This window comes from Lolium perenne, chromosome 5 (assembly GCF_019359855.2).
Source record: "Lolium perenne isolate Kyuss_39 chromosome 5, Kyuss_2.0, whole genome shotgun sequence".
Taxonomy (NCBI): domain Eukaryota; kingdom Viridiplantae; phylum Streptophyta; class Magnoliopsida; order Poales; family Poaceae; genus Lolium; species Lolium perenne.
In genome coordinates, this window is record NC_067248.2 from 109939411 (window position 1) to 109953379 (window position 13969).

The window sequence follows — 13969 nt, forward strand, 5'->3', positions numbered from 1 at the left end:
CATGAACATAGGAGAGTTTTACGACGTCTAACTAAAGAAGACACGACCCAAGAGAAACGACAGACGATAAACCACCCGAAACGGCCTAAAGATCCGCAAAACGGTCGAAATTTCAGCACCATGACACATGAGTATATCGTGGCATTTCTTGTGATGCTTCTTTTCTTGGGATGTCTCAGCAGGTAAGAATTTGATATAGCCTATTATAGAAACAGAAGTCAATTTCCGAGAACCTGAGGAACCAGAAAACTCTGAAGAATATATGTACACATCTCACAGATCAGGAACAGAAATACATGTGTGTGAACTGTGCCAAGCAGTTGATTGGTCAAGTTGCCAGGGCATTGCTTGCAGCTTTGAACGGAACTTGTACGAGTTGACAAGGATATACATGCATGTGACTTTTCTCCCGTAGGTAGGAGCACATTTTCAGAATCACATTTCCAAAAATCAGATATATTCTTTTCGCTGATCCTAGCACAAAAAAAAGGCTACCGGTGCACAATGAAATGTGGAAATAGGCAAGTCATCCGCCAAAGTCACAGCTACGTTTCAGCCACAGGAGTTAATAATTAAACGTTTTCATGTTTCAACCATAATTTACATAAGTCCTTTTTTTAACCTTGAACTCTGCTGGATTTTTAATTCTCATCCATGAATTTAAAAACGATATGAATTTGCAGTTCAAACTTGTAATTCAATGGCACCCTCGAAAAAAAAAATCTTGTATGTCTGGTTGAAAAGTGGACTTCCCCAAGAGGGGGTAAAAAACTGGAATTTTGCTAATTTAAACTTTCTTCTTTCCAATATAAAGCACATAAGTTTTGTCATAAGTCAGGCTTTAATTCTAAAGTTGGCTAATCTATAGATAAACAAATAAACACATACAATACAAATTAAGAACCCAAAATAAATCTATCATGGTGCATCGACAAATATACTTCACAATTTAAGTACTCCCTATTTGTCCTCATTTGGTCTACATTCGACAAATTCTAAGACGCCAATTAGCAAGTTATTTAATACGGCTACTGTGATACGTGAATACCAATCCAAGCTACTACAATAAAATTATCCAATAGAGAAAGCAGGTTTTGTTCGTTTTCTGTGTTGTTATTGATTACAAAGCTAAAATGTAGACTAATATGAAATAAAATTCTAGTCTACGTAAGATGTAGACTAAAATAAAATAGAGGGAGTATTGAAGACGTAGATATCTGGACGAAAAAGGCTTGTATAAAGTATGATTTTACTTCATTATGTGTAATCTTATTTCCATGGAAAGCGTGTTAGATGCAATGATGATACAAGGTGTACATGTAGATATGGTGTAGAGGTGTACCAACTAATACACGCTCATCCATGCACGAACACGTGAATCACATACATATACATATACTAGTAGTACTATGGAATGGGGATGGAGGAAATGAATACTGCTCGTACAAAAAAGAAGACGCGACCAATGACGGCACAACAATTTGACTTGCAAGCATTTTAAAAAAAGGTCTTAGTTTATATTCCAGCTGGTCTACGGGGCGACGGACCGTCTATCAGTCATCAGCAAAGGACGCGTGGACTTGTCAAGAAAATGATACGGGAATCTCGTTGGTAAGATGTAGCCACGTCAGCGAGAAAAGGCATGTGGATTACGTTGCTATGTTACTACAACAACAATCTGATTAGTTAGCCTGCATGTGACCGTCGTTCCTACACGCGGCATGTTCCTGTACCTGCTAGAATTATCTTATTTTTGGTATGTGGTTCTTTTTTTTTTACCTATCGGAAGAACTTGGTTGTAACAGTGCTGAGTGGTGACCAAGAATTACTTGCTCAGATGATATTTGATTTATCTTTATCTCAGTTCTTGTGTACGAAGCCAAAGTAAGAAAAACAAAAGAATCCCTTTTTCAGTGGGAGAAAAAAAAATGTAGGTAGATGTTTGGTTTCAGCTCTCAAACCCTGCTGTCCACCCATCTCCTATGGTCGAGAACAGCTTAGCCAATGAAGCATGAGTGACCTATGAAGTGAACGGAAGGGAACTAAAATTTCTCTAGGGAAGACCAGAAGCAGAGAAGCAAGGAAGAGGACTGCTAGCCCCAAACTCCCTGGCAATCTCACTTGTAGCAGAAATGAGCAGCTTAGCGCTGTTCTTGCCAAGCTCATCATCCTCTCTGCTCCTCACAAAGCAGGCCCACCCGACCAAGGGCAGGGCAGCTGCAGTTGTGAGGTGTAGCAGCGGATCACATGAGCAGGAGAGGGATGGGATGGCCTTGCTAGGGAGGAGGGATGCGTTGGCGTCTGCGGCAGCTTGTGGAGTTTCAGTGCTTGGTTTTGCAGGTGATGGCCTCGCAGTGGCAGGGCAGGGCCTGCTGGCAGGGCGGATCCCTGGGCTGTCTGACCCTGATAAAAATGGTTGGTTCTTGCTGCCATCTTGATCTCTTAATTTCATGTGATTTACTAGGATGTTTCTCTTCTTGAAAGTTCAATTTAAAGAACTGACCTTCAGTTTAGAGCAGTTTAGGATTGTTTTCATGATGCATGTCATAAGGATATAATTTGTTCAGATAGGTTGGAGAACATACCGTAGGCCAGATGAGAAGTCGGGTGGGCACGGAGTCGGTTGGAGTCCAATCATCCCCTACAGTTTCAAAGTTCCTGGTGGCTGGGAAGAGGTGAGGAACTGAATCCACTAACAGAAGTTCGGTTTCAGAAAACAGTTCCTAATACGGAGTACAAAATTGTGTAATTATTCTTCTTATTTAGGCGCCAGTGTCGATTGCTGATCTCGGTGGCACGGAGATCGACCTACGGTTCGGGAACCCAAAGGAGGGCCGATTGTCCGTCATCGTAGCACCCACTCGGAGGTTTGCAGGTGAGACTTCTCAAGAAATTGTTGTTCCCTCACATATTTCTTAGTACGTATGTTAACTGTCTCGCAGTACTGACTAGCAATTGTTCAACGGTTAGATGACCTTGAGGATGCCACAATCGAGAAGATCGGCTCGCCGGAGAAGGTGATCAATGCCTTTGGACCGGAGGTCATCGGCGAGAATGTGGAAGGGAAGGTTTTGGCCACAGCCACAGCAGAGTATTCTGGAAGAACGTACTACCAGTTTGAGCTGGAGCCACCCCATATTTTCATCACGGCTACTGCTGCTGGGAATAGGCTCTACCTGTTCAGCGTAACTGCAAATGGTGAATTGACTGTCCCTGTCAATAAATTTATGGGTTTCTAAGGAATATTTATTTCATCTTGAACAGAGTTCTTTTTTTTTGCAGGGTTGCAATGGAAGAGGCATTACAAGGATCTGAAGCAAATAGCAGAATCATTCCGCGTAGCCTAGGGTTCATGGATTTGTTCAACGCGTAATCTGTTTTATAATTATAGAAAATGAGGGATGCCGTTATGTGAAGGGAGGATAAATACACATCATTTGTAATGATGATTTCTCAAAGCTGATAAGGTTGTTATAGTATGTAAGCTTCCTCTTCTAGTTACAGAGAAATTCAGACCTAAAGACCCCTTCAGGGAAGCACACCACAACTTTCAGACCTAAACACATCGTTTGAAACTTCCATGGCTAAAGCCTACATGTCAAACCTCTATGACTAGAAATGAACTAATACATCAGTTGTTTCACTATACTTGCTGGCCTCCATCTGGACAGATAAGATTCTTGGATGTCGATTAGTTAAGGAGTGATGCCCTTGCCTCACTTGCGTGATCACATCATGGAGTACGTGTGTGATTTGGACTTTCAAGACATAGCTAGAGCTCCAGTGGCAGAACTGCAACGATAATGCAGGTTGAGCAGGTGAGTTTATGTCACCATATGAAGCTGCAATTAAAAACAGATCGCAGTTCATTCAAATTGTTCTAGGATATACTAAGGTTTGGGGAAATTACAAAATAAATGGCTTCAAAATAACATTCAAATTGTTCTAGGATATACTAAGCTAACAAACAATTTTGCTTATGCATAACAGCCTCACGGGAAACCTAGGACGAAAATCTCGATGACAGAACCATAGAAAATCCAGCATTATGGTTAGTCAATTATTTACACAGTAACTGAAACAAATCAGTTCAATGTAGGGTTCGTATGGGCTTCCCCTACCAATATCTTATAACAACTCCTTTTTATATATAGCTTTCCGAACAAATGATTTGCAAAATGACTGGTTTAGATGACTTAAAAGTACTTTACCTCCAAACTAACAAGTCTAGTGTAATACTGCTACCGGACAGTGACATTACCTATACACCATCATCACATCAGTGCTTCCCAGTCAGGCAGATGCACTCAGGGAATGGATTTTCATAAAAGGATTCTTCGGTCCTGAGACGTTCTCTCCCCTTGCTCCCTGGCAAGGAAGCATATCTCTTCCTTGGAGCGCCTTGCCTAAGAACGAAGATGTGAACCCAGTACAATCCATAAGGTGTCAAACAAAAGTAATGTGCATGTGATTATGTGACATTCTTGTATATTTAATCAAATCAAATCACCTGTATTTATGCATTCGCATAATAAGTGAAGACAGCTTAGGACCTTCCATAAGTTCCCCCTTTTCAATTAAACCAAAGAGTTCCACCAATCCTCTCCTGAAGATTAAATGCAACAAGGCTTACTCCAAATGTACCCATCCACTCAATCAAGATTGGTAGACATCAAATATCAGGAGTATTTTTCAGTAGGACAAAGTTCTACTAAGGACACCTAACTTCACATATGCACTCACACACAAGCACGGGAGGATAGCATATCCAGTTTCTAATTTATAAATGATGTTAGAAATAATTTTGAGGTGGTTGCTTTCTTATTTACATGAAGCCTTATTTTGGGAGCAAATTACAGTGCAAGTTATAGAAAATAGGAAAAAAATAAAAAAAATATGTGAAATAGCACGATCAGATAAAAAGTAGGTTTTCAGGAGAAAATTCATATGATCACCTATCAGGACTCAAAGTCTTGCGATGACCCAGAAATCTACGATGGCCCTCAACAGCTCTTGCCATATTACCAGAGTGGGATGGAACAAACACGTCACTTTCCACTGAAATAATGTAGTCAAGGGCTGCTACTTGAGAAGCGTGATTCTTAAACTTCTCAAGCTCTTCTTTTGTTGCTAATACTTCCTGCAAAACTAAAGTTCATTAGAATAGCTGCAGGACGGTGAGCCTAAATAATAAAATAAGCAACACTGCTAACAACCTTGCTAACCAAGTTTGGAAAGTATGATCTCAATTTTGATATATACTTATCACCACCATAAATTTCACCAGCTGCAAGGTAAATCCACGTGGACTCGGTATATCCCATCGCACGTAGAAACATCCCCACCTCAAGGGGAGTCAGTGGGCAATTACCTCCTGTTCTCTGTTCAGTTGAATTAATGTCCTTCAATTTCCAATGGCTTGTTTTCTCTCTGTCGAGATACAGGAAGCCAGTTAATAAAACTTGCATGCAGAACTAAAACTGCATAGTGTTGATTGTTCATACCTCAAGATTCTCAGCTCATCCGCTTCTGATTCACTCAGACCATAAGTGCAGCCCGTAAATGCTAGCATATCTTTTTCATATCGCAGATGAAGAGCAATAAATCTTCCACGTGATTTCAGACGCTCCACAAGCTTCTGTTGTGTAAGTGTTATGTTGGCTCAGAACCTAGTTGCGAGAGTGCCATAAATCTCCAAGTGCAAATTGAAGAGTGCAACATAAATCATAGTTAAAGATTTAGGTTACTGAGAGAGTGTTCATGCCTTTCCAAGGTCCTCAATTTGATCTGAGAAACGCAAAGCTTGGTAAAGACAACGGCATCTCAATCTCTGGATATCAATTGGAAGACCATTGTTTGCAAGACGTGAATCAGATTTTGGGATGTGAACTACCTGTAGAAGATAATTTGGAAGTGATTAGGTGAACTAAAATAAATGAGCTTCAGACTCCTACCTCAAAAAAAAAAAGCTTCAGACTCCAGATCCAAAGTAGTAATTTTAAATTATTCAGAAAAATATTTTTGTAAATCAAAATTTGTATGTATGTGTTTGTTAAAAAAGAATCTGTATCAAATTGAGAATCTCTTATGCAAATCCCATGTCCATGAACACCAAAGTTGGTATGTACAGAAAATATAGCAGTGACCTTTTTATGTTAGATTGTGTGGATCACAATGAAGATGGTTTCTATAAAGAGCATTTAAATGACTGGTAACAGCTGCAATGAAGAAAATTAAAAAATTTAGATCACATCATTCAATATCTTGAAGGACATAAGGGGAAAACAAGATAGTCTGCTGCTAACTTTCTAGTTTTATTAAAGAAAGGTCATTGTAGTATTTTTACCACAAAGAAACATTCTTGCAGGTACAAATCAGGTGCATTGACCCAATAATTGGAGAAACTGAATTGAGCAACTACCTTGTGATCCTTCCAAAGTTCTTTTGCCCCCTCGTAATAACTTGCACCAGACCATGAAGTAAAGTGTTTCCGAGCTCTCACAGCAGATTGCAAAGTTTCGGGCAAGTCAGTTACGATATGGACATCACCTTCCAGAGATTTAATAAAACTAGGCTCATTGAAGATGTCTTTGAATGTACTGCATGTAGTTGTGCGAATTGATTTTCAAATGAAGCAGGAATAACATTGAAGGTGAACCAAATATATCCGAACAGTCAAACCTGGTATCTTGCCAAAATGATCGCTTGTCTAACTGAGGAATAACAAGTGTTGCATTCACCAAGCGGGCAACTGCAATCATATCACAGATCTGCAGAAAAAAGATAGGAAGATCCAGACAAAGTTGGTAACTATGCTGGAATACATCTGATGGAAAATGATTGACATGATGATAACAATTATGCAGACAGCATAAGGTTTATTACAACAACATCAAAGCTTTTTTCCAAAGCAAGTTGGGGTAGGCTAGATATGAAACCCAGCAGAAAAATAGGATAGCATAAGATTTATTAAATTAAATAAATCTATGCAGAAACTGAATTTGATATTCATCAGATGAAAAAGGCCTAAATACGTGCAATTATTATTATTGGAGCAGCTGTTCAATTAACAATGCAAAAGTGTGTACATGTAGGTCGGATAAATCATGAAGCTACACCTAAGTTTTGGTATGCACGTAATTTGGATAAGACATGAAGCTAAGAGCTAAGTTTTGGTGAAGAACTTACTCCAGTTCGCATTTGGTTGAGTCCTCCATTACTTCTAACAGTCATATAGCGGTCTGACTCTATTGGAGCTGGCGAAACAAAACAAAAATGGTGTGACTAAACACATAAACAGAACAATATTGAGGAAAACTTGCGAAGAAAACAAGTATGTGCACTGAATTTGAACGGCAGAGTTTCCACATCATAGTAATTTACATGTACGGATTTAGGGACACTCAACCCAAAAATGACCACGCGAAGAATAAGCTATACCTTAGTCATTGTATAACTCCTATTGCAGATAAAGCACATATTTCTATTACCAAATGTAAGACACTGCAGACTGCACATGTGCACCTAAATGTTTCATTTGATATGTGAGGAGATCAAATGTAGTTACACCAAAGGAGAAATTAGGACCGCAAAGAATATATCTAAAACTGATCGCTGAACAAAACGCTATATCTATGTCTACTCTAAAATTGACTCCTAGTGCAAAATCCTAATTAAGCCATATCACCAGTGAAGTCATATACATTAGATCGAGCTCTTAAAATGCTAATCATTACTCTATCTTAAACACTTGCAACTTACTACTCCCTCCGTCCCAAAATAACTTGCTCAACTTTGTATAGGTACGAATTTTAGTTATAGATAAATCCGTATCTAGAAAAAATTGAGCAAGCTATTTTGGGACGGAGGGAGTAGATGATTTGATTAGACACTATTTACTTGAAAATATGACAGTTCATAAAACTGTAAGCATAGTTTCACGAGAAGATATCCTTTATCAGAAAACACATTTATCTGAAACCTACTAGAGAAAAAGTAGTCAAGAAATACTTCCATTTGTGTTGTTACTAGAAGTCTAGAATTGTTAATTACAGAAAAATCCCACCAAGTGTGGTTGATGATAGTAGTTTGCACTACGGCATAGCTTCATATCACCAGCACATAGACTTTTGTTAGTTTGCGAACACCAAGAACATCTCATATTAGTAAACGGAGTAGTAACCATATATTTGAGAAAATAATTCTGCATAAGAAAGAAAATTACCAATATATCTATGGGTTGGTTTGACACAAGCATGATAACTGTAGCCATTAGACCCCCACAGCTGCTCATTTGATATCTGGAAGTCAGTTAATACTCCAGTTCAGAAATCAATCCATTGATCGATAACTACTAGACTCCGAGTCAAATATTGGTTTCATTAAAAGAAAATGGCTGGCCAGCACATGAAGTAAGTTTGTATTTCTTACAAGCTATGTCTACCAATCTTCAATTGCATGTGTATGGTATTTGTTATGTAAGAAACAGCAAAGAGTTTTAATTATATATATATGGGATGCTAAGCATTATGATAGCACCATCTTTGCTAACAAAAATATGCAAAATCATAAGAGGAACACTTGTCGCCAAGTGTTTAACCTTTCTTATTAAAAAAAGGAAGTGAAACACACAAAAAAGGCACCTAACTTCTTTACAACTAGATCATGCACTATCCTGAAGTTTCGCTGGCTCAACACTCCCCAGATGCCGGGATGGCTTCTGTAGCATGTCACATTGCTTCCTCTAAGCTACGCCGTTTTGTTTTCACCAGACCTTAGTTTCAAGAACAGTACAAATAGTTGAATACTACATCTTTGTGTACCACAAGTGCCATGCCGAATGCTCAGTTGTTGTAGCAAGAACCATGTGGGCTATTTCTTTACACAGGAGATATGACGGCATGACACATCACAAGAAATGAGCTAAAACTACCAGCTGGGGCACAGACCTAGAGAAATTTGTGCAAATAGCCACTGCATTGCATCCCTAACCAAAGCAAATAGACACAGAGGGGGCATCAGGAAACGGACCTGGTCCTGGTGGGGCGGGTCCGGACGGGGCAGGTCGACGCGGGCGATCTGACGAAGTGAGAGGACGGCGAGGAGAGCCGTCAAGGCGACGAGGAGGCACGCACAGCGCGAGATCGGCGACCGGATGAGCCGCCGGAGCCGGACGGGGAGCGGAGGCGCTCCGCGGCGGTAGGCCATGGGCGAGGGAGTGAGTGGGAGAGCCCACACTCGCACGGGAGGCCTTAGGTTCAACTCCGCGTTCGTAGATGGGCTTCGGGTATTATTAGGCCCAGGTATTGGGTATGGTTTCTATGCGGGCAGCGAATTGTAGGCCTCAGCCCGAGATGCAAATTCCATACGCTGCCGTGAAACGAAAAAAAACCTATCTGAATTATTAAACTTGAGTTTCCAAAAAAGAAGTGAATTATTTAGATATTAGCTTCATTTCTTTATGGAAAACAATCGTATCTAGGCCGAGGCTCGATCGGGCGCAGCCTCCGGGTCCAGCGTGCGACACGCGTCCAAGCAGGAGCCAGGAGGTGGGACCCAACCCACGATCTTATCTCCACTTATCACAACGCACACGTCGTCACCCACACAGGTCCTGAAACCACGGCTCTGTTGTCGTGTGGGCAGCTCCTCTGTAGTGCCCTCGAGCAGATCTGCCTCCATGCCCCCCATTCATTTCCACATCGTTCCCCCACGCAGATCCTCCCTGACGAGGCAAGCTAGGCGTCGTCCTGGGGTCCACTGTTGTAAGCATCCACACCTGATGTTGCAAAGCGAGCCATGGTGTGAGGAGGTGTTGCCATGTGGGGACCCCAGTGCTACCAAGGAAGGGTGGCGGTGCTACCGTTGTTGGACAGAAGTGCTACCAAGGAGGGTCGTCGATGCTACCATCGGCGGTGTGAGATGTTGCAACGAGGGGCGACGTTGTTGCAATAGTATAAACCTTTTTCTACAAATGTTATGATGTTTTGGTACTTTAGTACAAAAAAATCACTACAACGTCTCTAGCGATGCCCTCCGGCGAGGTTGTATTTTGCTGCAATGGCACACAATGATGCAATGGTACAATAGAGCTTGTTTTTGCTACAATTAGTCTCTGGTGAAATCTGTGTCCCATGTATCTTTTTCTTTTTGTTTCTAGTTAAACCGGTATTTGCTTGAACGAAGCAAAAATAAACAGAGGTTTTTTATTCGATGAAGCAAAATCAAGATTTTTGTTGAAAATTGCCTCCTGTTGCTCAGAGGAGCCGGAGGTTTGCGGGAAAATTCCTCCGGAGGAATGGAGGATCCTTGGCACTGTCATGCGAGAAAACAAAGAAAAGCAAGAATCCATTAGCAAATATTTTGCACGCAAAAAGATCAGTGTGCACCGTGGGCCAGATAAACAAATGCAGCCAAAGATTTTAGCAATCGTGTAAGTCAACTGAAATAATATGAAATACAAAGGAGAGTCGTTGAGTCCCTTTTGAACTCGGCGTACATGAAGTCATGGATTCCTTGCTGTGAAAAGCAAAAGGTCGGTGGATTCCATGTGTCGTATCTGGCAGTGACAAGCCATCTCGCTAGGCGGCTGTCTATCTACAATAATACGGAGTAGTACAGGCCCATTTTGTTGTGTTTTGCTAAAAACAAATTACGCGATCAGATCTCCTTTTTGAATGCAAAAGAGAAGCAGGTTACAGTATCGCTTACGCACGGCTGCCGTTCGCCCGTTTTTTTTTTTTTATTGCAATCGTGATTGCAAAATAAATAGTGTGTCACACAGATAAACAGTCTAGCTACATAACAAATTAGGTGAATGCCCATGCGTTGCTATGGTATATTTTCTATCATTATACATGTTTCAGGATAAATAAAAATGCGAAAAATGTACATGTCGTTTTTCTTATGGCCATTAATTGGTTGTGTATGTCCTTTCGAAATGTTGATAGTATAATTCATCTTCTCCCGTCCATGATCATCAAAAGTGAAATATGTTTATTTAAATAAATACATAAATGGGAAGAAAAAAGTGATCAAAGTAAGCCAGTGGAGTCTCAGAATGCACACAAAAGCATTGTCTTTTTTTCCTCTCTGGCGTTCAAATTTTTTTGCCGGTTTCAAAATTATATCGAGGTTTGAAATAAGTTTATTCACCGGATTCAAAATATATTCATGGGGCTCAAAAATATGTTTACCGGTTTGAAGAAAATGCATTGAGATTCAAAAATTATTGATGGTTTCGAAAAGATTTTCATGGGGTTAAGCAAATATATTTTCACATGATTTTAAAATATGTTCAAAGTTTTTTTTGTAAAACGTTCTCTTGATTCGAAAACAATGTTCACGAGTTCGAAACATATATTTTCGAGTTATTGCACCAATTTTAATAATCTGCTCCATATTAGTTGTCTCTTATTTAGTTATAAAATATAATAAAAGGTAAAACAATCTCACTTTTTAATGGTTTTGTGGCCCATTAACTTTCGCTTCCGGTGGCAAGGGGGGATTCATGTTGCTAGTACCTCCCGTCCACACGCCGGCGACGCTCTGTAGAAACGCGCGCCCACTACATTTCATAGCTTCGCCGGGGAAGGCATTAGACATTTACGAGCGAAAGGTTTATGACCGGCCGTCCTGCTCAAGATCCTCGAATTCCTCTTCTCCCAGGCCACATAAATTATCAAAAAAAGAGCATAATCGTAGATGCACATCTTGTCTAGAAAACTTCCTATACCAATCAATCAATTCATCTATATGTTTCTATCACGCGATTGCATGATCGTAGATGCGGCCAGGTTTAGCCACGACCAATAAGGCAATAACACAGACCAGGCCGGTTGAGCCACGGCCATTTGGAAATCCCTCATCGGAAAGTAATCAGGAAATCGAGGCTAATTAAGGACAACACAGGAGACTGATCTTGCTGCCAGCATGTGTCTTCTTAGGCTGGTGCCAATGCATGGCCTCACTCTCACCCGCCACGTCAGCTTTTTTCATCACTCTCATCCCACTCTCACCCCACGGTGCCAGTGCACGGGCTATAGTGTCAGCTCTCACTTCTCTCTCCTCCACATCAGCTTTTCTCTCTCCTCGACATTAGCATTTCTTTTTCAGATTACAACATTAAAAATAATGCAAGGAAATTATTTTATTGAACTAAAATTGTTACCGATTACATCATAAAAAAATTACATAAAAATTTGAAAAGATTACATAAAAATTTGAAAAAATTACATAATCTAGGCATTAGCCCACACATGCTCAATCAAATCATGCTGGAGCTGTGTATACATCGGTGAGTCCCTCATTTCGTTGTCCATCTGAATCCTGGCTGCTAGGCTTAGTGGTGCTCAATCAAATCATTCATCCAATCTATCCACAATGTGTAGAAAAAGGGATCGCCTCATCGGATACCTTCGCCGAAAGAAGCTCGGAGGATAGTTGCAGTCGTCGGCGAAGTAGTCCTCGAAGAGCCGATCGCTTGCACCCAGACGATCACGTCTGACGATCACGTCTGACGATCACGTCTGATGAACTCTCGGCGGCGTCGCGGCCGTCTTGGCTCCTCCTCCTCGTTCAACATCTCCTCCTCATACTCCGCCTGGAATGCATCGATCAGATCACCCTCTATTCTGTCGCTCGAACTGCTGCTGGACGAAGACATGGCGTTGAGAGGAGTGGAAATGGAGAGTGGAGGAGATGAAGTGAGGTGTGGAATGAGTGAAACCATATGGGGATATTTATTGGGGGTGGGGATGAATTTTTTGGGTTTTTTTCGGATTTTTTGAACCAGCAACGGCTACCCCAACGACCAATCAGAACGCGCCACCTCAGCCCTCCCCTCTCGCCCCCCTCTCCAGCGCGCCGCCCCGCCTCTCGCCCCGATGTTGCCTCGCTCTCGCCCCCAGCGCGGGCGGTAGCCGGGCGGCAGCGGGCGATACCGCCCGGCGCCAGCGCCACCGCCCCGCGCAGCCCTCCCGCCCCTAGCCGGGCGATACCGCCCCGCCTATCGCCCCCATTGGCACCAGCCTTAGCGACGAGCGACGGTGGCCTTCGAGTCGGACAGGCATGTCTTGGCAACTTAGTCGGCAGCAGTGGTGATCGTGTGCTCCTGTGTGGACTTGACGGTGGCAGCGGCTGAGTTCGGGATTGTAATGTCGGTCGGGTACTCGACCCAACACTGTACGATGTGGAGGCGTTCTCGTCCGCCTTCTTGATGAAGATGGTCACCTGGGTTGTGTGTGGCATCCTGAAGCCTGAGACGACATTCATGAGCATGACCTGCCCCTTTCTCCAAAGCGCCCAGGGTTGCAGCCATTTGAGTTATCGAAAAGAATCGATAGGTGTAACTTTGTGTCCAGATTTAAGGAATTTATGCCAACAGTTCTCCTTCTATCAAATGAATGGAAGGAAATCAGGACACCTTATTTTCGTGAGAAAGATTAGAGGGAAACATAATACAGAGTAGTAAAGATTATAACGCAAGGAATTACTAATATGATCCCGTGACGACGAAAATAGGAAATATATGATTTGATTTGATTCAGAATTAGTGCAAATTTAGGAAAAGGGCCATTGGACGGTGTTGCATGCTTTAGACGTTGATGAAGTGATGCTTAGGGTGATCAGCGGTCTGGATGTTTCCAATCTTTGACATCAAACATTTTTTACAACATACGGACTCACATATAATAGTAAATATTATCACATAATAAATAAATAGTTTTACAATAAGGAATGATAGAAATTAAGTAAGTAAAATCATCTACTTGTCTCATGTAAGACTTTAGAGATGCTCGACAAGATCATTTTAAATTGCGCATGAGTATCTGCATCGCGAATTTCTGCATGCATGGCGCGAAAATCTGCAAATCTGCGGCCGGCTCCTGTTGGAGATATGCCCAAGAGGCAATAATAAATTGGTTATTATATATCTTTGTGTTTATGATAAATGTTTATATACCATGCT

General features: G+C 41.4%; 2 protein-coding genes across 4 annotated transcripts; one reads left to right on the forward strand and one right to left on the reverse strand.

Annotated features, from left to right (window-relative positions):
• Positions 1 to 1998: 1998 nt before the first annotated feature.
• LOC127299617 (psbP domain-containing protein 4, chloroplastic) lies at positions 1999 to 3484 on the forward strand. 2 transcript variants are annotated; one of them, XM_051329607.2, is made up of 5 exons: positions 1999 to 2415; positions 2572 to 2675; positions 2767 to 2875; positions 2971 to 3198; positions 3283 to 3484. In XM_051329607.2, exons 1-5 carry the CDS (start codon positions 2133 to 2135, stop codon positions 3345 to 3347), a joined length of 789 nt encoding a protein of 262 aa, XP_051185567.1. In that variant the 5' UTR covers positions 1999 to 2132; the 3' UTR covers positions 3348 to 3484. The 2 variants fall into 2 exon arrangements, with proteins under 2 accessions (XP_051185567.1, XP_051185568.1); XM_051329608.2 differs by having other exon boundaries at positions 2281 to 2415; positions 2568 to 2675.
• On the reverse strand, positions 3408 to 9269 carry LOC127299615 (O-fucosyltransferase 38). Of its 2 annotated transcripts, XM_051329604.2 has the most exons (12): positions 9031 to 9269; positions 8225 to 8300; positions 7189 to 7256; positions 6682 to 6770; positions 6422 to 6599; positions 5765 to 5893; positions 5505 to 5638; positions 5217 to 5430; positions 4956 to 5140; positions 4511 to 4606; positions 4262 to 4406; positions 3408 to 3842 (listed from the first exon to the last, which is right to left on the reverse strand). In XM_051329604.2, the coding sequence occupies exons 1-11, from the start codon at positions 9205 to 9207 to the stop codon at positions 4280 to 4282; spliced, it is 1473 nt and encodes a 490-aa protein (XP_051185564.1). In that variant the 5' UTR covers positions 9208 to 9269; the 3' UTR covers positions 3408 to 3842; positions 4262 to 4279. The 2 variants fall into 2 exon arrangements, with proteins under 2 accessions (XP_051185564.1, XP_051185566.1); XM_051329606.2 differs by lacking the exon at positions 8225 to 8300 and having other exon boundaries at positions 9031 to 9159.
• Between the last annotated feature and the right edge of the window lie 4700 nt (positions 9270 to 13969).

What these genes read in the sequence shown, in the direction of transcription:
- LOC127299615 (XM_051329604.2), bottom strand. Translation starts at nt 9,207, where the DNA reads ATGGCCTACCGCCGCGGAGCGCCTCCGCTCCCCGTCCGGCTCCGGCGG. An exon ending in TCATTTTGGCAAGATACCAG is followed by an intron (nt 6,600 to 6,681) that starts GTTTGACTGTTC and finishes AACTACATGCAG; the next exon opens with TACATTCAAAGACATCTTCA. An exon ending in AAGACTTTGAGTCCTGATAG is followed by an intron (nt 4,607 to 4,955) that starts GTGATCATATGA and finishes TTTAATCTTCAG; the next exon opens with GAGAGGATTGGTGGAACTCT.
- LOC127299617 (XM_051329607.2), top strand. Translation starts at nt 2,133, where the DNA reads ATGAGCAGCTTAGCGCTGTTCTTGCCAAGCTCATCATCCTCTCTGCTC. An exon ending in ACCCACTCGGAGGTTTGCAG is followed by an intron (nt 2,876 to 2,970) that starts GTGAGACTTCTC and finishes TTCAACGGTTAG; the next exon opens with ATGACCTTGAGGATGCCACA. An exon ending in GTTCAGCGTAACTGCAAATG is followed by an intron (nt 3,199 to 3,282) that starts GTGAATTGACTG and finishes TTTTTTTTGCAG; the next exon opens with GGTTGCAATGGAAGAGGCAT.